We start from the raw sequence: 23,436 nt of genomic DNA on the forward strand, positions 1-23,436 counted from the left end.
TTTCCAGTCTTTTACTTTCCTTCCACTTCAAGTAGCAATAGAGTTGCAAAAAACAGCAGATTCATGGCATTTCTCCATTGTTACCAAGGAGAAACGCCGCAAACCTGCCGCTTTTAGCATGAGGTAGCAGCATTCCCAGGACTATTCTTAGGTTTGTTGTTGCTGTTTTTTAAAAAAGATGGCTTGAATGTTTTAGTAATTAATCCTACATGTGGAAAGCAACTCAAATGATGTTTCTGTTACAGACTCTTTTTCATTATTAGCATGATAACAAAGAGCAACTAGAGCCTTTGCATTAACGTGAAGAAAACACCCTTTTAATTTGCACCACAACTGTAGGAAATTCCTATCTTCCACTAGAGGCATGAATGCTAAGGCAGCATTTGATTGGGCTGATAAGAGATGAGAAAGACAGAAATACCTGATACAGGGAGCAACATTATGAGTTACAGCACATAAACAAATCAAGAAGGAAACTAATGATTTTCCCAGGCACTCTATCTCCTGATAAGCATGAATGAAGGGCAGGAGTATTTGCTTTAATAACCATTACTATTTGATCTGCTTAGATAATAAAATAATAACCTCTTAACACTTATCTGGCATTTTAGAGTATTCAAAGAGTTTCACCTACTGTATCTCAACAATCCCGACAAAAGCCTTTGTTAGGTCAGGATTATTATCCCCATAGTGCATGTAGATACTTGTAAGTTTGTGGCCAAAATAAGTTTTGAATGGGAGAATTCCCAGTGTAAGGGTGGGCTGACTTCACGTTTGCTGGATCTGCTTTGGTGGGCTGTTGGGTTTTTTACAAGAACTCCAAGATCCACCACCCAGAGTCAGGTGCAATAAACATACATTTAAAATTAAAGAGCAGGGTGCCTCTGAACGTATTCTGAGCCTAGGAACCGGACAAAGCTTGCAGTCCTTTCACACAACGGTAACTCCTGGTTACCCCAAGCTTTCTTTATTTCAGTAGCCAGATTTAGGAGGTAAAAGTCATATTGTTCAAGCTGTCATTAGGCACTTGAGAAAACACTTCCCAAGCTAGTGCAACTCACCAGAGCTCTACCAGTAGATATTAGTCTACATGTGCCAGGATTAAACCTAGGGTTTCAAAGCATGTTCTGAATCTGCACCCTCACTCAAATTAAGTGTTTCACCAAATTACTTTGGGGACGTGATTGCAGAGTATTATCTAGGTCAGTGGTACCTGCATTTGCCAATGTGCATCCAGACATCTCTCTTGACACCCATCAAGGTGCACCACCCCTCCCATTTAACCATCTAACCAGATTACTTTGTGGATGTGATTTTATCAAATTGTCAAATATTCCCATAGCCAAAAAAAGGTTGCCTGCCCCTGGTCTTGCTGATACATTATGGACAGTGTCCTAACAGGAAAGAGTGCCCAAATTAAAAATTAATGTCTCTTTGTATATCATGTGATCAGCTGCAACTATTCATGTCAACACTCTATGCAGGTCTGCTACAGCTGCACAGCCCTTTTGGAGGTTCCACATTTTTAAGGACCTAAATTTAAAAGGTACAGTGTGTATATTTCAAGATTTCCTTCCTGTCCTACTAAAACGATGGCTCATAAGAGTGCAAATGGCTTCCCCATAGACACCACTTTCACTAAAACCATATTTGTTTATCGTTCATTATAGCTGAGCACCAAGTGAATGTTTTGTTGTACAAAGGCAGTCATCAAAGGAAAGCATTAAAGTGACAGTGTCTTATTCCTAGAATATAAAGTCAGAATTACAGTGCAACAATAGGTCCTGAGTCTTCATTTCAGTCTGCAGTGGCAGAAAAATGTGGATCAACGACAAACCTATGCTTCCATAGATGTGAGCCTGTAAACATGTACACAAAGAGCCAGAGGCATCCAAGGCTGTTTTTGCTCTCCTAAGTCAAGTTCTTCTTTGGTTAGTTCTTTGCTGAGGTCTACTTTTCCTTCATTTCTTCAACTAGAATGCCCTTGCAGAAGTCCATTTACCAGCTCTAGTTTGTCTCATTGTGGAAAAGGCATCACTGGGACATCTGACAAGCAAAATGTTCATCGAGAGGGACATCTAATTCTGACCATGAAGGATGATGGTTAGGTGATGAGGCTAGGGAGTTGAATTAAGTTGTAACCTTGGATCTAGACTAGATCAAGATGAGACTGAGTGCCAGGGATTTGGTTGATTTGGGCCACCATGTTCGCACTGAAATGGAATGGAAGTCCAGTAATCCAGCAGGGCAGCTTTCTTGATTCCTTCTTGCTGTTTAACTGCAGCCCAGTATATTCAAGCATCCTGGCCATTAACATTTGTACGTTACACAACTACGGCAGTTTTCAGCAGGCTGAGAGGCACACATTGCGAAAAGGGCACATACAATAAGTGAGAAGCTAGCCTGTTCAACCTTAATTCTATCGCATCAGATGAAGAACTTAATGTGCAACTTGAATTTTAGGTCATATTTGGAGAATAGGAGACAAACAAGCAAGACAAAGGATCTTAGGTATACAACCCAGCAAATGAACACCCACTGAAAGCCATGAGAAAGGGAAACCAGGCTTAAATATGCCTCTGAGCCAGCCACTGTCCTATTTATGTGAACACAGTTTAATGTAGAATAGAGAGCAGAAGAGATGCAATACGGAGATGAATATTCTAACCAATGTAACTTTCATTCACCCTACAAAACTAATTGAAGCAAGAACCACATTAAATCTTAATGTGTGAAAATTGTCTTAGTTCAGTGGGTCTAAGAGTGAAATCCTATGCATGTCTGCTCAGAAGCAAGCATTACTGGGTTCAATGGGGTTTCTCTAAGTAAGCGGGTAGAAGATTTCAGGATGTATACGTCCAAATGACTTCAACATCAAGGAGGAAGATATATGAAAATGTATACTTCTGCTTCCTTATGTACCCTGAGTCTGCTTTGTTCCAGGCAAAAGGAAATGCAAAGAAAAGGACAATCCTGTGAGGGACAATCCTTTGTTTCCAAGTACTTCAGCAAAGATATTCAAGGTTGTTTTTTATAGCTATGCTGGCTATGGGGTTATTGAAGTTGTAGTTCAACATATCTGGAGGGCACTGAGTTTGGGAAGGCTGCCCTAGGATTTGGGAAGTTTAAAATGTAAAGCATGGACGTGGTCACAACACAATGCCCTTCTGCAGATCATGAAGGTCCAGCATGCCACAGATGAATGGCAATGTTGGCAAGTGGGATCTGGCACTTGCATTGCTGGAGGAATCAATATCCTTGGCCCACAAAGGGAAATAGTTGGCCCCGCCTACATGCTGTCCAGTTCACTGAAGGGTTGGACACAGTCTGTGCTCTGAAGCCCCCTTTTGTTAGGGCTGGCCTGGTCAAGCACTTGTCAAGGCCTAGAAGACTGTAAGGTGTCCCACCAACCCTATAGGAACCCCACCCACCCACCCAAACATGCTTGAATAAGATCAGCAAAAGCACTATTCTGCTTGGGTCTTCACAGGCTCACCACCACACACCAAGAAAGATGGTGTTCACCTAGAAACCTTTGTGACACTTTTGGCTGCAAGGACAGAGGATCAAAGGGGAAATACAGCAGGTTGGCCAACACCACAAAGGACTCTGTCCTTTTCCAGTGTGTGTGTTTGTAGGCCTCTCTCACCTCCACTGTTCCTGGGTTAAGGAGAACCGCTGATGGCCTCTTATTCAAGCCTCCCACCTCCACCCTGAGATACTGGATGGATACTGGTGACGATGCCATTTAGTCTTGAAAAAGAGAGAGGTCATAAATTGGAGTACTCCCAATTCCTGAAAGAGGATGTGAAGCAATTCCCCTTGTATGAAATAGTGAACTTTAACATATTGTCAGCCAGATTATCAAAACAGGTATGATAGTAGAAGGTCCATTGTAATCAAACAGGGTCCCAACAGTGCAATGGTTTTAAGGGTGGATATCTTAAAGACAACAATCAAAAGCCTTTTGCTGGCTGGGACTGTATGCCTCAACCTATTCCTTCTTTGTACAAGAGAGCAGTAGGGTTGATCATAGAATGAGGACACAACATAATCAGCAAGAAATGAAATTGATGACTCCAACAAAGACACCTGCGCCTGATCTGAAACCAGAACTGACCAAAATGGTTGATCTATCTGTATGAAAAATATATATATTTATATATGTATAGTCCAAATGTCTTGTGTTCTAGGCTCATATATTGCCTGTGAAGTTAATCCTTCCTGTAATTTCAGACTCCAGTACGGGCAGCAATCCAGTTTCGATAGTAAGTCACTCGGGTGTAGACCCCAGGCTTGTTTGGCTTTGCGCATTCATCTCCCCAGCTCACTATGCCAACAAGGTACCATATTCCTCTAGAATCAGGAGTCACCAATGGACCGCCAGAGTCACCCTAGGAGAGGAAATAAGATTGTTTTAGATATACAGAAAGGAAAATAATGTTCTCTGCAAAAAGCAGCGTGATAAGCTGAGCTATGTACAGGGCCGGCGCTGCCATAGAGGCCAATCAGGCAGCCGCCTACAGCGCCAAGGTAAGGGGGGAGCTGAACGCCATGCCCAGAAGTCGCCCTCCCACTCCCAGAGCCACTCTAGCCAAGCTAGGGCAGCTTCCGGGTGTGCCATTCCGAAGCTGCCCTTCCGCCCCCCACCCCATTGTCTCTGGCTTGGCTTTGGCTGGGCGCTCGCCCAGCCAAAGCCAAGCCGGGACGCTGGGGTGGTGGGCGGTTGGACGGCTCCACATTCTGACTTCCGGTGCGTGCCAGACGTCGGAACGTGGAGCCCTCCAACCAACCACCCCCCAGCATCCCAGCTTGGCTTTGGCTGGGCAGGACGCTGGGGTGAGGTGGGGTGAACGGACGGCTCCACATTCTGGCATCCGGGCATGCCAGACGTCAGAACATGGAGCCGCCCGCCCCACTACAGCGTCCTGCCAAGCCGGGACACACGTTCTGACTTCGGGCAAGGGAAAGGTAACGCAGCCTCCATCCCCGCCTGTCTCTGCGTACCTGGGACGGGGGTGGGGGGGGTATGCTGGGTGGTGGTGGGGTGAAAACAGCTCACCTTGCCTAGGGTGCAAAATAGCCTGGCACCGGCCCTGGCTACGTATACCAAAACATGTACCAAAGAAAGCTGACTTCCACCACCAGTGCTTGCTTGGAGGGGATATGAGAGAGCCAGCTGAAGACCCTGCCCTCGAGATGCCAAGCTCTTATTCAAACAAGCCTCCTGTCGCTCCTTGATGTGAAGCAGGACAAGCACCAGCAGTCTGTGTTTGTGTAGAAGGAGGCTGGGAAGCTACCTCTGTTTTGACAGTTAATTTTGAACTTGAATTGAGCAAATTAGCTTAACATTTTATTTTGCATAACGTAGTCTGCTTTTGCTAGTCACAGGTCACACAAAGAGTTATGTGAGCTTCTGAAGGACTGGAAATCTTTCTCCATCTGCCCTCTGGGGCTTTATTTAAATGTGACACCAAGTGCGTAACAAAAGCATTCTGTCTGCCCACCATCCTGTGCAAACTGGGTCATTTCATTTACAAGTGCATTGTTAAGGGCATGCCATAAATGTGTGGCCTCCGTGAGTGCTGCTTTCATGTGCTAATGCAGCATGCGTAGTGGTGGAGGGCCCAATTTAAACATAACATCGTGTGGTAGGAATGTGTCCTGCGTTACTTTTTGTGCTGCATTGACTGTAACGGTTAAATTAGGCTGGGGATTTCACCAGAGATCACCCACATTTCTAAGCATATTGATGCAACTCTAAGGGCTAGAAATTTGTTTTGAAAGGAAGGGAAAGGAGGGGAGGCATTCTGAGGAAGTTGAATTCTATGTTGCAACATAATTGCAACATAGAGCCCTTCTGATAATGACAGCAGAAGAGAAGGGACATCAGTGCTGGTATTAACATTCAAAGCCCTAAACGGTTTGGGGCCAGGTTATTTGAAGGAACGCCTCCTCCCATATGTGCCTGCCTGGACCTTAAGATCATCTACAGGGGTCCTTCTCCGCAAGCCCCTGCCAAAGGAAGTGAGGCAGGTGGCTACCAGGAGGAGGGCTTTCTCTGCTGTGGCACCCCGGCTGTGGAACGAGCTCCCCAGAGAGGTCCGCCTGGCGCCTACACTGTACTCTTTTTGTTGCCAGCTGAAGACCTTTTTATTCTCTCAGTATTTTAACACTTAATTTTAACTTACATTTAAATTTTACTGTTCTAACTCTGTATTTTAATCTTATATCAATTTTTGCTGTGTGGTTTTATCCTGGTTGTGCTTTTTATACTGTATTTTGTATTTGTGTTTTTAGACTGTTGGTTGTTTTATTATGGTTTTAATTTTTGTGAACCGCCCAGAGAGCTTTGGCTATTGGGCGGTATAAAAATGTAATAAATAAACAAATAAATAAATAAGTGTTTCACAATCAGACATTGCTGTTTTGAGATAGAAAAATCCTCTTTTTACACAACATGAACACGCACATGTCCTCATTGCCTTTCCACTTTCCCACAGGGTTGACACCCTGTCCTAGACAGTAGCTGAGAGTAAGGGCATTTCTACATGAGGCTTTTATCCCACAGCTTTACCTGGGCTTCTGCTTCCAGATTCTTCGTAGGCTTAAGAAAGGCTCTTTACACGTGACATTTTTTCTTGGTTTTTTTTTTTTCCCTGCCTTTTTATATGTTCTATTACACAACCACTAGAGGGCACTACTGGTATTTCAGAATTAGGGCTTCATCACACCAGCGTTATTATGCTCCACAATCCCAGCGAGTTCAATGCAATCGGCTCACATGACGCTTGCCCTAAAACCTGCATTCATGGTGAAGAACTCCGATGTGCCCTGCCGTGATTGCGCTTGAAAAACCCCCCAAAAAATCTGAACGAAAAAGGGAATGCAGAAAGAACGATTCTCATTAGACCTCGAGAGGCCACTGGGGGCGCAGAAGGATGATGTGGGGCAGAGCCGACCAGCTGCCTCCCTTGGTAGCCCCCAAGTGAGTGTGCCCGGGCCAAGCCACCGCTGCTTGCCCCAGTTCTGAGCAGGGGAGGTTGTGTTCAAATCTCCCCCCTCCTCCCCTTCCCAGCCCTAGATCCGTTCTCCTTCAAAGAGAATAGTGTGAGGGACAGCGCGAGATCAAACTTCCCCAAGTCTGGCAGGGCAGGCTGGCACCCTGTCGGCATCGAGGGCTCTGGAGAGAGAGGCCATGATTCACCCCCACCCCACCTGTGCACCCCCTGCCTCGATTGACAGCGTGCGCCAGAGACTTTGCCCGAGGCTTCGCTCCCTCTTCCGGCTCCCTCCCTCTTCCCCAGCAATTCTTCCAATGGTTTTGTTCGTCGCGCCCATGACAGTGCCGTGGAGCCCGCCCCAGCCCTCCCGGGTGTGTGATGGAGCAGAACAACAACAACTATAACAACCACAGGTTTCTTACGCTATGGGATAGTTCGAGGGGAAACGGGAAGGTGTGATGAAGCCTTTACATAGGGCTTTATAATGCCATTCAGAAAAAAATGTCACACTTTCCTTAGGAAAAAGACTCCCGTTATAATGGTTACAAAGCACTGGAGAGGCCCTGAAAGTCATGTAAAGGACCCGGAAACTACTGTGAGCTTTCTGTTCAGGGCCACATTCCCTTGTAGGTAATCTGTTGGGGGCTGTATGTCAGTGGAGAGTTGGGCCAAAGACAGCAGTGGGTAGGGTCAAAGCCAGAAGTGGGCGAGTCACCGCTTTTTTCTTTCCTTCTACCACTCCCTTTATCCCCCCCACCATATACATCGCTCCTTCCCAGAGAAGGGAGAGATTGTTCTTGTCTGAAGTCTGAACTGATTGCATGCAGAGGGATGTTGAAATTAGGCTGAGGGTGGCAGGTTACTCATGCCTGTTTCTAGGGCAATGTAGTTGGGTAAATAAGTGGCAATTGCCCCCAACTTAATGCTGTAAAGTCAGAATGTGTACAGAAGCCTTTTGTGGAGGTGTTTAACCCCCTCACGTTTAGTACTCATTCAGCGATACTTTGAGTTATTGCACCTACTTGGCAAGCATCATTCCCTCCTTCCAGGTATCCGGCACACAGCATCCCAGGTGAAATTACTCCATTGTACACAGTTCTTCTATTACAAATCTCATTACCGATAATTTTCACTTCTGTTTGACGAAGCTCACTGACACTTGGACCTGATTTTGAAATAATAATAATAATAATAATAATAATAATAATAATAATAATAATAATATAAATGAGACTGGTGAAATTTCACAGGAAGGCTATATTGTAACACCACAGCACACCCACCCCACCCCATGTCACACACAACACCAGGCATAACTATTTGAGTCACAACCACATAGCACTCGTTCATCCACAAAAGCACCCCATTCTGTCCAACCACTAATGCCTACACTGCACTTCATCTCCTTTCACGGGATGGAAGAGACATCAGCTGTGAACCAGGAAAATCTGGGTCTGATGCTTGGACCTAGCCTAGTGAGTTACGTTGGCTAGTGTGTGCTCCTGCCTGAGAAACTCCTTCAACAAAAGAGGCAGTTTGCAACATTACCATCTGCAATTGGTAGGTGGTATGACGCCTCTGGATTGGACAGGTGCAATAATAAATACTAGAAATCTGACCTTCTTCCCTTGTCTGCAGTCCCTCACTGTAGAGGTGGGGGACCCATTAAGATGGTCTGCCCCCAGGAACTTCTGGAATCCGAGCGATTCCTGGATGCTCTGGGGGAATGTTCAGTAGCCATACCTAGCAGACCACCTTCCCTTATATGCACCTGGACGACAGCTACAATCTTCAGAGGAGGGCAATTCCAAAATGAACGGAATGTTGCTACGTAGAACCTCAGCAGCAGGCCTTCTCTGTAGCAACACCCACCCTCTGGAGGACTCTCCTTCATGCAGTTCGGGGTGGAAAACTTAACATCTTTTAAACGCCTCCTGAAAACAAACTTTTTTACACAGGCTTTCCCTAGTTTTTAACTTAGCTGGTTTTATATTGCTTTTTTAACTTTTAATCTTTTTTAAAATTTATCTATGCCCGTTTAATGTTTTTTAATTATGCACTGCCCAGAGAGCTGCAGCTGATGGGCAGTATAAAAATGTAATAAATAATAATAAAAAAATGTCTTGCAGCATTGGTCTGTTGGATTTTATAGGAGAAGATAAAGAAGTGGCAGCACAAAAGCAATTGAGTGGGGGGAATATCAAGCACTTTGAAGAGAGGATGCTCTTGCCCCCAGGGTCCTTTGCAGGGGGCTAGCTTCCCCCTCCGTCAGGGGTTTTCGGAAATGCCATCCCTTGACTCTCCTGGGCTGCCTGGGGCTTCAGCGCAGCATGAGGCTGAGGACGTTTTGCAGCCCCAAATGATGAGCTCTTGGGTGCACCTATGATCTGAAGTTGCAAATGACAACTGCACAGCCAAGAAGATGTCCTGTGTGCGGGACCTCTCCTTGGCCATGGAGCTATCCTTTGCTGCTGGGGACTGTGGAGCCTTGTAAGTATCCCTGATCCCTGGCTGCAAATGTCAAGTTTTGGGGATGGTCTGTGTGTTCAGATTGGCTTGGAAATAAGATGAGCTATTTGCCGGTTTAAAAGGCAGTAGCTTGGCTAATTCCTGACCCAATCTGATGCAAGCTATGGGTTGCTCACCCATCTCTTATGAATTCTGGATAAAATAGGTTTTTGGAATGGTTCAGCTTGAATGGAGAGGGGGGAAGCAGTTGTGAGGAGGATACCTATTAGTCTGTGACATCCCCAACACACATGTCCTGCTCCATCCCAATCCTAAGTACACCTTTGCAACTGTTTTATGTTTTACTTTTGTGAAGATGTTCACCCACCCACTCCACCTAAAGAAATTAGGCAAACAGGTTCCCTGTATTTTAAAGGGCGTGGCAAGACTCTCTTGCCACACCCATTAGAAACCAGGTAGCCTGTCTGCATATTCTCAAGCTGAACCATTCCAAAAAACTGTCAACGCATAGGCATGCACAAGGGGTGTGCCAAGTAATGACTCACGCAATAAGTGCTGAATTGAGGGGGCCTTTGAGTAGAGATCCAGAGGGGGATCCAGACACTGCCCTGCGCTGACGAACTGATGTCTCCGAGAGAGCATCAGAGAGCAGCAAGAATGAAATGGGCAGTGTCACCATGAAGGCCCACCATTACTGGGGCTTGAGCAGGGCCGGCGCTGCCATAGAGGCCAGTCAGGCGGCTGCCTAGAGCACCAAGGTAAGGGGGGCACCGAACGCCACACCCGGAAGTCACCCTCCCACTCCCAGAGCCGCTCTAGCAGAGCAAGGGCAGCTTCTGGGCGCACCGTTCTGAAGCCGCCCTTCCGCCCCCCCACCCCACCCCAGCGTCCCTGTCTTGGCTTTGGCTGGGCGCCTGCCCAGCCGAAGCCAAGCCAGGACACTGGGGTGGGGGTGGGGCAGGCAGGCGGCGCCACGTTCTGACTTCCGGCACACACCGGTCGTCAGAACGTGGAGCCGCCCCACCCCCCCAGCATCCTGCCCAGCCGAAGCCAAGCTGGGACACTGGGGTGGGTGGGAGGGGGGGCGGGCGGATGGCTCCACATTCTGGAGTCTGGGCACACCAGCCGTCAGAACGTGGAGCCATCCGTCCGCCCACCCCCACCCCAGCGTCCCGCCCAGCCGAAGCCAAGCTGGGACGCACGTTCTGACTTCAGGTGAGGGAAAGGTAACATGGCCTCCATCCCTGCCTGTCTCCGCCTACCGGGGGTGGGGGTGGGGTACGCTGGGGATGGGGGGGTGAAAGCAGCTCACCTTGCCTAGGGCGCAAAATAGCCTGGCACTGGCCCTGGGCTTAAGGAGCATCTCCTCATTCCCACCCACCCCGGCAACGGCCCTCCCGGGGTCAGGCAAGCCGAATGCAGACTAGGGTATCAATATCTACAGCATTTAATAAATAAATGAATAAAAATAACATCCTTCATGAGTGAGTATTCAATAAATGTTCATCTTTAAATTTATATCTATCCCTGGGTGCACATCCTAATGACATGTGCTGAGCATGACTGTGTGTTAAAGTTGCAAAGCTGGGCTTATACCGCTTTCAGAACCAATGTTAGAAATCCACACTGTCAGGCGGCGGCTGAGACTCAGCACCTTGTGACGATCTGCCAACCCTATCAGAAAAGCAGCCACCATTGAAGGCTTCCCTGGATATTTGAGTCCCTGCAGGTGATCTCCACACTCATCTACGCCATGCTTAATGCCTGTGGTGGCAGAGGCAACATCTCCCATTCACTCCCATGGCCTCTGTCTTTGGGTGTCCAGTGACTGGGATTGGACCTGATGACGGACGGTTCACTAAGGAATGTAACCCCCACCCCCCACCCTTGCCCCAACCTCACCTAGCCCTGCCCTGATGAAGAACCCACTGGAGCTGCTCTTAAAAGCCAAGCTCTGAATAGATCATTGCTGACCGTCATCTTTCAAAGCGCCGTATCCCGTGACGAAGCAGGTGGTGTTCTCTGGAAAGTATTGTGTAGCCTCTGGAAGACAAACACGACGCACGGCTGCGGTGAAATCTACTGGGGACGAGAGCTGCACGACAGCGATGTCGTATTCATGGCTCATAACGCTATTGGCATAATACTCATGAACGATGATCTGGCGAAGGTTCCTTCTCATTAATGGAGGCCTTAAACGGGCCCCAAAGCTACTCGTCCAACCTTTGATATCCTTGACTCTGAAAGACAGTTGAGATTATAGATAGAGATTATAGATAGATAGAGATTATAGATAGAGATTATAGTTTGCTCTACTTCGCATTTATATAGCACTTTATTTTACTCCAGCCTTTCTTAGGGTAAAGCGTCAGAGTAAATTAACAGGAAGGCAAAAGGGGACATTTGTAGGGGAGGATTCTTCCTTTACCTATTGATTTGGCCCTCGAGTTCTGCCCCACAGGCCTCCAACCCCAGCTAGTTCTGCGACCGGACATAAGCCCAGTTTGGAAGGGGAAAGGCCTTAGGGAGTGGAGTTTGAGGAGAATCAGCAAGCTTGGAGGAAAGGATTAAGCATCCCTCTCCCACCTACAATTTCATATGTTTTAGAATATATGTAACAACATACAATTGGGGTCAATGCCAGTTCCGGGTTTTTAAGGCCCCTTAGGCAAGACTTCCATAATGGGACCGCTCTCTCAGGGAGACTACCATGTCCACTGCCATTGTCTGGGCCCGAGCAAAAAGTAGAACAAGGAGGTTGCTATGGTGAAGTGGAACAAGTCTAGGGGACTGTTGTCAGTCAGCCTTCGCTAGGGTGTGGACGCTCAGCAGGTGCCTGACCAGGCCTACCTTTGATGCAGCCCTGATTGAGGTAGATGGTGAATACATACGCATAAATGGGATTTTACTATTTTAATAAGTGTGATGATTGTAGTGTGTTGGTCAGACATCATATCAGAGTTCAGGCCTTTGTGTCTTCTCACCCTCGAAAGCAATGAGCTGCCGTTATAAGCCATATGTTACTAATGAGTGACGCCCCACAGCGATGAATGCCATTCAGCTGAAGACTGACTTGCCACGGCCATTCGCCTTCCCCTGCAATGCTTCCTCCAAAGATTCTCTCCTCGGATCTGTCCATTCGTGTTCCACAACCTGCCAAAGAATACCTTATTAACCCATTTTTTTCCCCAGAAAATAAAAAGACTTTTATTTTTATTTCTGTTTAGTGTGTGGCACAGAGTGGTAAGCGGCAGTTACTGCAGCCAAAACTCTCCCCACGGCCTGAGTTCGATCCCAGCGGAAGCTGGTTCTCAGGCAGCCGGCTCAGGTCGACTCAGCCTTCCATCCTCCCGAGGTCTGTAAAATGAGTACCCAGCTAGCTGGGGGAAAGGTAATCATGGCTGGGGAAGGCAATGGCGAACCACCCCGCCACAAAGTCTGCCAAGAAAACGTCAGCGAAAGCAGGCGTCCCTCTAGGAGTCAGCAATGACTCAAGTGCTTGCACGAGAGGTTCCTTCCCTTCCTTAGAAAATAAAAAGACTTCTATTTTAAGAAGGGATGGGCTCCGTTCTGAGCCTCTTCACACTGTTTTTCAGATCTTTTCAATCGAGTGCAACAGGAAGCCAGAGTTCATTTTGAAACAAAAAACCTGCTGCTCTGAATGGAATTTTTTCTCTCTGCCCAGCTTTAAGCTTGAATATGTTCATAGCTATCTGTGAACGTATTCAAGCTCTAAGCAACCCGTGTCCCCTATTTTCACTGGTATGTACAGGAAACACTTTATTTAATTTATGTATTTATTAGTAGAGCAGTTGCATTAATTAGGTGCTGTATATCAATTAGAATAAATACACAAGAGCAGCAGGTGCAGGCACACCCCAAGGAGTAAACACAGATGAGTGGCACATCTGACACGCGTGCATTTTGCCATATCTTCCCTGGGGTGGGTGGGTTGCTGTCTATATGCGGGGAAATCCCCGCAGTGGCTGTGGATCTACACCCCGTTGGTTAGACAATGCAGGTTCACAGTCACCACAGGGCTTCCCCCCTCCCCCCCCGAATACTGCATTTAGAAAAAGTCAGGGATTTACCCTGACTTTTTCAAACAGAGCAACATTAACACAGCGCATCAGCTGTGGAACGTTGCTCCGGGGCCAATCTGGTGTCAACTCAAGTGTGGAGCCTGGTGGAAGGCAACTGATGATGATGATGATGATAATGATGATGATGATGATAATAATAATATATTTCTTACCCGCCTCTCCACTTGGATCGAGGCGGGGAACAACAGTGAATATAAAACTCATTAAAAACTGATTAAAAACATAGTATACATGATTGAAACATCCTTAAAACATCCTAAAAACATTCTAAAATTTCACTGGATAGGCCTACTGGAATAGATCAGTCTTTATTGGTTTTTTAAACGCTAAAAGACTGTCAAGTTGACGAATCTCTTCCGGCAGGCCATTCCACGAATAGGTCGCATTCCACCAAGAAAAGGGCAGGGCAGCTCCAGAACCCGGGTGGACAGTCAGAAACCCCACACTCCCCTCCTTGGCATCAGGATCACCCAACATCGCACTGGGAGAGGGAAAGCGTAGGATGGAAGAGGGAGGCAGCGCCAACCCAGCGACGTGAACACAACCCCCAGATGGCGTTTTCTCTACATTCAGAGGAAGTTATTTCCTGGGATTCATGGGGCCAGCTTAATTCGTATCAAGAAAATTCTCAGAGAAATGCAATTTCCCACAGTGCTGTTTCAAAAATTTGCTTCATTACACTGGGTGAGTCTTCCCCACTCTGGTGCTCTCTAGATGTTTTGGACTTCATTTCCCATCAGCCCCAGCTAGCATGGATGCTGAGAATTGAAGCCCAAAATATCTGTAGGGCTCCAGGTTAGGGAAGTCTCTCCCTCCCTCCCTCCCTCTCTCTCTCTCTCTCTCTGTGTTGCTATGTTGTAACAAGAAACATTGTTCTGTTTGGCCCAAGCTGAAGTGTGTTGGCACAGGCAGGAGCCATTCTGACACCCATCCTCAGATGATTTTAATGTAAATGCTACAGATTGGCAGCATTTGGTTTAAAGTTGCTACTGAACAATGTTGGAAATATTACTGTGGAAATATTTATGTTGCAAATATTACCATAGTTACGTTCAGTTACTGGAAACGCAGAGGAGGAATACTAAGAGATGGAACGCTTCTCCCAACATGAACCTACCCATACACTGCACTCAACATCTAAGGTCCTCCTCCGAGTGCCTACTCTGAGGGAAGCTCGGAGGATGGCAATAAGGGAGAGGGCCTTTTCGGTGGTGGCCCCCCGACTGTGGAATGATCTCCCGATGAGGCTCGCCTGGTGCCAACGTTGTTATCTTTCAGGCGCCAGGTCAAGACTTTTCTCTTCTCCCAGGCATTTAACAGCGTTTAACAATGCTAAGTTTGTTTTTTAATGGACCCCAGAACTGTTGTTTTTTAAATGGATACTCTTGTTTTTATACTGTTTTTATGTTTCTGACAGTTTTTAAATTTTGTATACTTTTTAATGTTTACTGTTTTAACTTTTGTGAACCGCCCAGAGAGCTTCGGCTGTGGGGCAGTATATAAATGTAATAAAATAAATAAATAATGCACATGAACAGGTTAATTAAGTCCCACTGCATTTTGAGTCAAGAGACTGTTCCTCAAGAACAGCTAAATTAGGTTCTTCAGAGGCACTGACACTTTCTGACAGAGGGCGTCTCTACATTCACTACAGGCTCCTTCAGACAGTGACTAATGGTGACCATGTGATTTGTAATTGAAAACTTCCCGTTTGGGCAAGTTAAATGAAACAGCACCATCTAGCGGCAGGATTAATTATTTTAAATACTGCGTTATCTCTGGGGTGGGGGGTGGGGGAAGCAAGTTTACTGTGGGGAAAGTACAAGATATAGCCTGGAGGTCAACAACATCATATAAAGGATTCTTTATAAGATCTACAAGACTACAGTAAATTGTTCATGTAGGCGATTCCTTTGTCTTTGTCTCCAGTACTGGTGCCTTTTCTTCTCCTTATATGAAAACTGTTTCTATTACTTAGCTGTCAGTACTGGGGCAACAGCAAAACTTTAAGAGCAAGTTGACACATGCTGATCACTTCCTGCTGCGATTCTCAGGTATGAATTGCATGTGCAAATGAGCCACCACTGTGATGTCACTGACCTTCATGATCCCCTAGCCCAGAATATGAACAGAGCATTCTGATACGCCTGCCCTTCCAATGCATGAACCCTACATGACTCAGATTTTAATTCAAGTCAGAGAAGAACTCAGGTCCTCTTTCCCATCAACCCATGCACTCCTCTCCATATCCACTACAAGTGAGTCTGTGGGCTTCTCCACATTCACCAAAAATCCCACCACCTTGCTGGGGCTTGGTCTTCTGGAACCCATGCGGGTTTAACAATTGGCAAAATATCTGTGTTCCCTCCTCCGTGTTTTTTGCCAGTTCTTTCCCATATACACCAGTTGCTGGGGCACATGGGTGGGAGGGTGCTGTTGCACCGTGTCCTGCTGTTGCACCACTATCCTGGTCAGCAGCTGTTTGGCCCCTGTGTGAACAGAGTGCTGGACTAGATGGATCCTTGGTCTGATTCAGCAAGGCTCTTCTTAAGTTCTTATGACTCAATTCTACAACCAGCAGATGGCGCTGTTTTATAACAAGTTTTCTATTTATTACTGCATTTTCAGGGTTTTATAAAATGATAGATTCCTGCTTGAAAGCAGCAGGATAGGCATTGGAGATTGAAAACATCGTGAAAAGCACCTGCAAACCACTGTGAGTGACCAGTCACGAGCGTGCAATAAATCGCCCATGTGGAGAAGCTCTGCAACTCTTTTCTCCCTCCCCCACCATCTGCTTACCTTGTTGTTATTATTATTATTATTATTATTATTATTATTATTATTATTATTATTTATTTATTTATATAGCACCATCAATGCACATGGTGCTGTACAGAGTAAAACAGTAAATAGCAAGGCCCTGCCGCATAGGCCTACATTCTAATAAAATCATAGTAAAGCAATAAGGAAGGGAAGAGAATGGAAACAGGCACTGGGTAGGGTAAACAGGCACAGGGTAGGGTAAAACTAACAGTATAACAGTATAACTAACAGTCTAAAGTCTGAGCAACATCAAGTTTTAAAAGCTTTAGGAAAAAGAAAAGTTGTTGCTGATATAGCTCTATGGCTGAAAGACAGGCATCAAGAGTGATGGCACATATGTCTGGCTCACTGTATCCAAACCGTAAAGAACATGGTAGCCCACAAAGAACAAATAAGCTAGGAGACTACAACACTATTTAGGAATCACTGCGCTAAGCAATGCCATTTCTAGCAACCTTCTGTCCAATCCCAACCCAGTTTGAGTACTTACAGCTGTAGAGAAGGTTTTCACCTTTTGGTGCAGTAATCTCTGCAAAAGAAGGCAGAAAATACATTAAACTTAACATTTTCATTTTGACCTATTTCTATTTACAAGAATAGACTTTCAAAATTCTGTTGTAAAAACAGGAAAGTTACTGAGCTTCTAGTTGGGCTGTCATATCTGACTGCTGGGGCGGGTCGCACCCAGCCTTGTAAGTCACCAGTTGGACAGACATACTGCAAAGTGAAATTCATAGTAAAATTTGGGGGTCTTCTTCAGGCAAAACATCTGAGGAATTTCAATAGAAGCTAAAAGGCCTTTCCATAAGACCCATTCTGTTTCTTTGGGCAGGGTGGTGGCAATTTCACACATCTCTCATCCTAATGCGGCCGCCATTTTGAATATGCAATCCCCATTCAGGGGTTGTCATGTCTTACGACCCCAGCGACAGTCAGTTATGTGAGGGTTAAACAACTCACGCATAAACGTAGGACAGACCATGCGTTACGTGAGGGTTGATTAACCCATGCATAAGCCAAGCTTGCCAGGTTTGCATTGACATGACAACCCTCCCTCAGGGGTTGGAGATGCAACCTGGCACCCATGGGTCGACAGTGAGCCAGGGCTTGTCATCCAATCCCGGTCAATATAAACTTGTACTAATATTAGTGTGGAATAGTAATCTGACAACCTTGTTTGGCTCTAAGTTGTTGTCATCAGTTTTCCACAACCCCACAGTCACCTCTGCATATCCTATTCTCCATCCTGTCCTCATGGTTTATCTGCTTTGGGAGAATGAGAATTTCACTGGTACTTTCTGCCTCCTTAGGGAGGACGTGGCATTAAGGCTTGTGAGCCTTAACTCCCAATTTCCCTGCTTTTTGGTGCTTGGTTAAAACTACATCCTTAACGTTGTTTTGTAAACCGTAGGTTTTTTGTTTATTGAATACAGAAATATTCTCAGTTTGGCCATTCCCATAATGCAACCATGGGTTTAAAACAACAGTGAAAACATTTGTAATCATTCGGATTTTCATCCAGATCACTGATTAAGCCCAAAAAATACTATAAAGACTATATTGCAAAGAGTAATGAGTAAATCAGAGTAAATTACTAAATTAATTAGGCTATACATTTTTCAGGACGACTAGTTCCAATGTACATCAGTTCTTGTTTTGAGATGTGCTAAAATGTATGCCTAAATTTGCATCCATTAACCTATGCCATAGAGACAGGTTGCTAAATTTTACCAGCTGCCTATGCCTATCAGTCTGCTAGCCATATAAATGATATAGAGTTCAGGGCAGGACCTAAAATGGAAACTGTGGGAGAGTATAATTGTGCATTTGCACAGCTCCAGAGAACGTCCTAGTGAGTGTACTCCAATTGTCAGCTCTTGCTCCTTCTCTTCGCCATTGCAACCTGTTTGTTGACCTGCCTTTCACTCCGGCTCAGACAGCAAGAGAAGGAGGAGCATGCCTCCTTGCTTACTGGCTCGTTGCCGGTCAAACAAGCAAGTGGTGACAATGATGAGAAAAAGGATGAGGAACCCATTAATCTCTTAAGTTGTCATCCTTTGGTTCCATATGTACTGCCTTCAGCTGCAGGGCAGAGCTGATGAAAGTCTGGTAGACTGGAAGCTAGTGGGCTGTGGCAGAGGGAAGGGTCGGCAAAACAAGAAAATGGAGGAGGGTCACTAGTCCCTTATCCGCATGGGGAGAAAGTTGTGTGGACCATAAACATCTTAAGAGCCAAGAGGTGGGGGAAAATAGATTTAGGGCAATGTACACTTCAGGGTGCAACACAGAGGAAAAAAGCATTACAAAAAATATGACCACGTCATCTATGACACTTGCCTGTGAGCTTGTAAGTTGAAAGGTCAATACTCAAGGGCCACGTCGATAACTTCAGCCTCTTCAGCAAAATAGTGTTAATACTCATCCAGAGTGCCTCTCTATTATTCGTGCCAGTGAACCTAAACACCAGCACCACATCTGCGAAGACTCCACCATTGTCCGGCCTGCAAAGGAAGAAAGCCTCAGACGACCGCTCAAGCAAGCCAGGATACTTTCTCCTACAACTTCTGCACAGGCTACTCAAGATATTTGGGGCACGGGAGGTGGAAAATCCAGACGTCATCTCTACATGCCGCTAAGCAACATGAGGCAAAACCAGCCAGGATGTTCTCCTGCTCAGATCATTTCCTCTTTGAAATGAATGGGAGCTGTGCAAGGATGAAGACTGAGCAAAAGTTCTCAAATGAGAATGTTTGGTTCCAGTTCAGAATGTGCTCTCAAAACCGCTGGTAATTCGAGGATTGCGGCTTCTTCAAAAAGTTCAGGGGTCTTACCAAAATGTTTTACACACTATTTTGGAATGGAGCCTCCTTCATTGGCTCCTTCATTGGCTGCCATGTTTTTCCCAGAATGCTCAGGAACAATACTGCACCTGGAGTATTCTGGGGGCACGGGGGGGGGGATGGCAGTTGCCAGCTGCCAAACAACCTCTATTCTGAGAAGAGTAAAACAGAAACTTAAAAAAGAAAGAAAAAAGGCCCACTGCACCAACGATAGAAAGTCCCCACCACTGCAAACAAATTGAAGAACTTCCCCCCTCCCTGAAAAAATAACCAAAATTGACCTCCAACGAATGGGGCAGCAAATTTGGAGGAGAGGACATTTTCAACATGCCCTAATTTTGAAGAGGCTTGTGCAGCAGAACTTCCCAGTGGGTCATAGCTGTTTGATTCTCATGGGGTCTTTAGTTCTGGTGAATTCTCCGTTCGCTTACAAACCTACAGCTAGAATTATTTAACGTAAGCTGTGTTTGTTCAACCCAAACTATTGTGATCTTCATTCAAAGGGGATATAAAAAATAAATTAATCTTTTCTCCCCACACCCGTTCCACTTCATTTGTTTATTTATTTTTGGTATTTATATACGGCCATTTCACAGAATTACCAAGACAGCTAATATAAGCAGTTGCACATTTTAAAATCCATATAGCTCTTTGGCCAAAACACAAAGCAAAAGAACAAGTATAGGTTTGCAACACGAATGAATTAAATTGCGGCTTCTGTTTCCTCTTATGGAAGTTGGAATTCGAATTTGCACTGTGAAGGACTTCCCATTAGATCGTGAGACTAATTTTTATTCTTTCTTTTTTTCTTTTCTTTTTTTAAACATCATGCAAACTAACAAGCACACACACACACACACACACACACACACACGGGTCCTGATCTACCTCTCCTAATGCATAGCTAATCACATGCAACAGGTAGTTTCTCTATGCCCCACTGAAATGGTTGGGTGTGGTTTTGATGTTGATACCTATTCTCATCTGCATCAAAATACACATCTAGGCACACGGGACCAAGTGGCACCCAGCTAAGCATCATGCTGCAATTGCTTCTGCACATCCTTGTTAGGTTGGAGTGAGGTTTTCAAGGTCATCAACCAGCACGCCTGAAGGAATAGGCTTCCAGTTGTTCCAGTTCAGATATTACATAAAAATGAGAAAAGAAAAACCACATCTGCTTTCCTCATTTTCAATGTAACTAGCACAGAGGGATTATTGTAGGATGGTCTGTGAGCTCCTGGGTCATTTTAGGTACTGTTACATTCCTTTCATTCAAAGAGCTTGAAGTGGTTTACATATGACTCCTTAGTAGTCATATGTAAGGTTTACATAGATAAACCTGCGTCTATCTTACTAGACTGTAAACGTCTAGGCAGGTTTACATAGATAAACCTGCGTCTATCTTACTAGACTGTAAACGTCTAGGCAGGTTTACATAGATAAACCTGCGTCTATCTTACTAGACTGTAAACGTCTAGGCAGGTTTACATAGATAAACCTGCTTACCTTCAGCAGTTTGGTTGATTACATTTTCATCCCACACATTTTCCAATTTGCTCAGCCTGAACCCAGGGAACACAGCATACAGACTTGGCCTTTGGGACGCAGCGTTTGCCCAACTGCTGGTCTTGCCATGGATATTTCCCCAGGTGGACTAGTGTACATATGCAGAAGAAGGAGATCGGAAGGTATTCCCAGTTCTCCTCAATCATCAGTTCCCACCACAGTGAGAGTCAAGCTCAAGTAATTTTATTAACAGCTAATGGAGAGATAGATACCGTATTTCTTCAATTCTAAGACACACTTTTTCCCCCATATAAACATCTCTAAAAACGGGGTGCTTCTTAGAATCGCGGGTGTGTCTTAGGGTTGTTGTTTTTTCGGTTGGTGGTACTGAAATTAGGGTGCATCTTACAATCGATGGCGTCTTACAATCGAAGAAATACGGTAGATAGATAAAAGTGCCGTGGACTGCAAGAAGATCAAACCAGTCCATACTCCAGGAAATAAAGCCAGACTGCTCACTTGAGGGAATGGTATTAAAGGCAAAACTGAAGTACTTTGGCCACATAATGAGAAGACAGGATACCCTGGAGAAGAGGCTGATGCTAGGGAAAGTGGAAGGCAAAAGGAAGAGGGGCCGACCAAGGGCAAGATGGATGGATGATATTCTGGAGGGGACAGACTTGACCTTGGGGGAGCTAGGGGTGGCAACGGCCGACAGATAGCTCTGGCGTGGGCTGGTCCATGAAGTCACGAAGAGTCGGAAGCGACTGAACGAACAAACAACAACAAAGATATGGAATGATTCATGGTTTAAAAATTAGCCCACCCACTTTTAAAATCCATCTGCAGGCTTTATTATGGAGAGGTGGGTGGTATTTCTATTTAAATTCTCTGTGGGGAAAGTCCAAGGAAAGAATATTTTTTAAAATAATAATAATCAGATGTCACATTACAGCAGAGAGCAATCAAGTTAATTAGCCTAATGCCAGCAATCAGTCCCAGCAGCTGCAGCAGAGAGAACAAGACCCAATTAGCCTGCGTCACAGATCGTAACTTTCTTGGAGGAAGTGTGGAATGAAATACACAAAATACTGCTGAAGGGGGCGGGGAAGCATGTCTGTAAGCCAGCCTTCCCCGACCTGGTGCCCTCCAGATGTGTTGGGCTGCAACTCCCATAATTTCTAGCCAACATATCTGGAGGGCGTTCAGAATTAGGAAGGCTGTTGCAAGAAGGCTGTATACTGCCCGGAAACTTATCTGTAAGCTGCACTCTTTGGAGAAAGAGCAAATTATACATTGAATATCAAATCATCATCCTGTCATACAGTATATATTATATGTGCTAATAGTGAATAAGCCAAAATAAGGCTACTCAGATACAAAAAAGACAGGTGTTGGCCTCTTTTGGAGAATTCCCAGGGTCTACAAAGCAGAAAAACTTGGGGGGAACGGACATAGTGGGCAGCCCTCCATCCAAACTGCCCAATGAGGGTTCAGCATACTCAGTGACCACAGAACGCCAAATGTCTGTTTGTGAGGGAGCAAGGGAAGGGCAGAAACAAAACAAAAAACAGAATGAGGGGCAATGGAATGGAGTGTCCAGAAAGCAGGCCTGGCTGCCTGGCTCAATGAACAGGATCACCCAACATTGGGGTTTTGTTGTTGGTCCCAGGTGTATAAATAAATGGGGGATGCTAAAGTAGAAGACCTGTAGTAGCTAATGCCTCCACAATACCTTCAAACAGTAAGAACCAGTAGGAACTCATGGGTCCTGTAGCTCAGGGGTCCCCAACCCCCAGGCCACGGACCGGTCCCGGTCCGTGGCCTGTTAGGAACCAGGCCATGCAGGTGAGCTGCTTTCACCCACCCACACCCTCCCCAGTGTACCTGGGAGCAGGGCGCCATCTCGCCTGCCCAGCGAAGCCAGGACGCTGGGGTGGGGTGGGGCAGCTTTGGAATGGCGCGCCCAGCCAGAAGCCACTCTGGGAGAGCGACTTCCGGGCACACCGTTCCGAAGCCGCCCACCTGCCCCAGCGTCCTGGCTTCGTTTGGCCCACCCAGCTGAAGCGAAGCCAGGACGCTGGAGTGGGGCAGGAAGGCGTGGCTTCCCAAAACCATCCCCTCAACACCCCCCCTCCTCGGTCCATGGAAAAAATTCTTCCACAAAACTGGTCCTTGGTGCCAAAAAGGTTGGGGACCGCTGCTGTAGCTCACTTCAGGGAATCCAATGGTTTCCCAGCATGTTACCGGTGGTGACACATGCTATAAGGTAAGGCCAAATTATTGCCTAAAGTTATCTTGTCCATAAATTTGATTTATGGACAAGTTCCTTCCCAGTGTCATTGTTGGCAATTGGTTACACATGAGTCCCTCAACTGCATATTCATAGCCTTGTGTGGCACAGAGCGGTAAAGCAGCAGTTTCTGCAGCTGGAACTCTCCCCACGGCCTGAGTTCGATCCCAGCGGAAGCTGGTTTCAGGCAGCCGGCTCGGGTCGACTCAGCCTTCCATCCTCCCGAGGTTGGTAAAATGAGTACCCAGTTAGCTGGGGGAAAGGTAATAACGGCCGGGGAAGGCAACGGCAAACCACCCCGCTATAAGGCTTGCCAAGAAAACATCAGTGAAAGCTGGCGTCCCTGCAAGAGTCAGTAATGACTCAGTGCTTGCACGAGAGGTTCCTTTCCT

At 45.9% G+C, this 23,436-nt stretch overlaps 1 protein-coding gene across 1 annotated transcript in view; it reads right to left on the reverse strand.

The window, feature by feature from the left end:
- Nucleotides 1–4,172: 4,172 nt before the first annotated feature.
- Nucleotides 4,173–23,436, reverse strand: part of LOC134402092 (transmembrane protease serine 11C-like) — a 42,905-nt gene continuing 23,641 nt past the window's right edge. The window contains exons 5-10 of the mRNA XM_063131425.1: nt 18,740–18,903; nt 16,893–16,931; nt 12,458–12,626; nt 11,448–11,713; nt 8,027–8,169; nt 4,173–4,394 (exon numbers count right to left, since the gene is read on the reverse strand). Of these exons, the coding sequence (XP_062987495.1) occupies nt 4,233–4,394; nt 8,027–8,169; nt 11,448–11,713; nt 12,458–12,626; nt 16,893–16,931; nt 18,740–18,903 (943 nt within the window). The 3' untranslated portion in view covers nt 4,173–4,232. The remainder of the gene's footprint in view (nt 4,395–8,026; nt 8,170–11,447; nt 11,714–12,457; nt 12,627–16,892; nt 16,932–18,739; nt 18,904–23,436) is intronic.

Source organism: Elgaria multicarinata, chromosome 1 (assembly GCF_023053635.1).
Source record: "Elgaria multicarinata webbii isolate HBS135686 ecotype San Diego chromosome 1, rElgMul1.1.pri, whole genome shotgun sequence".
In the NCBI taxonomy this organism is placed as follows: Eukaryota; Metazoa; Chordata; class Lepidosauria; order Squamata; family Anguidae; genus Elgaria; species Elgaria multicarinata.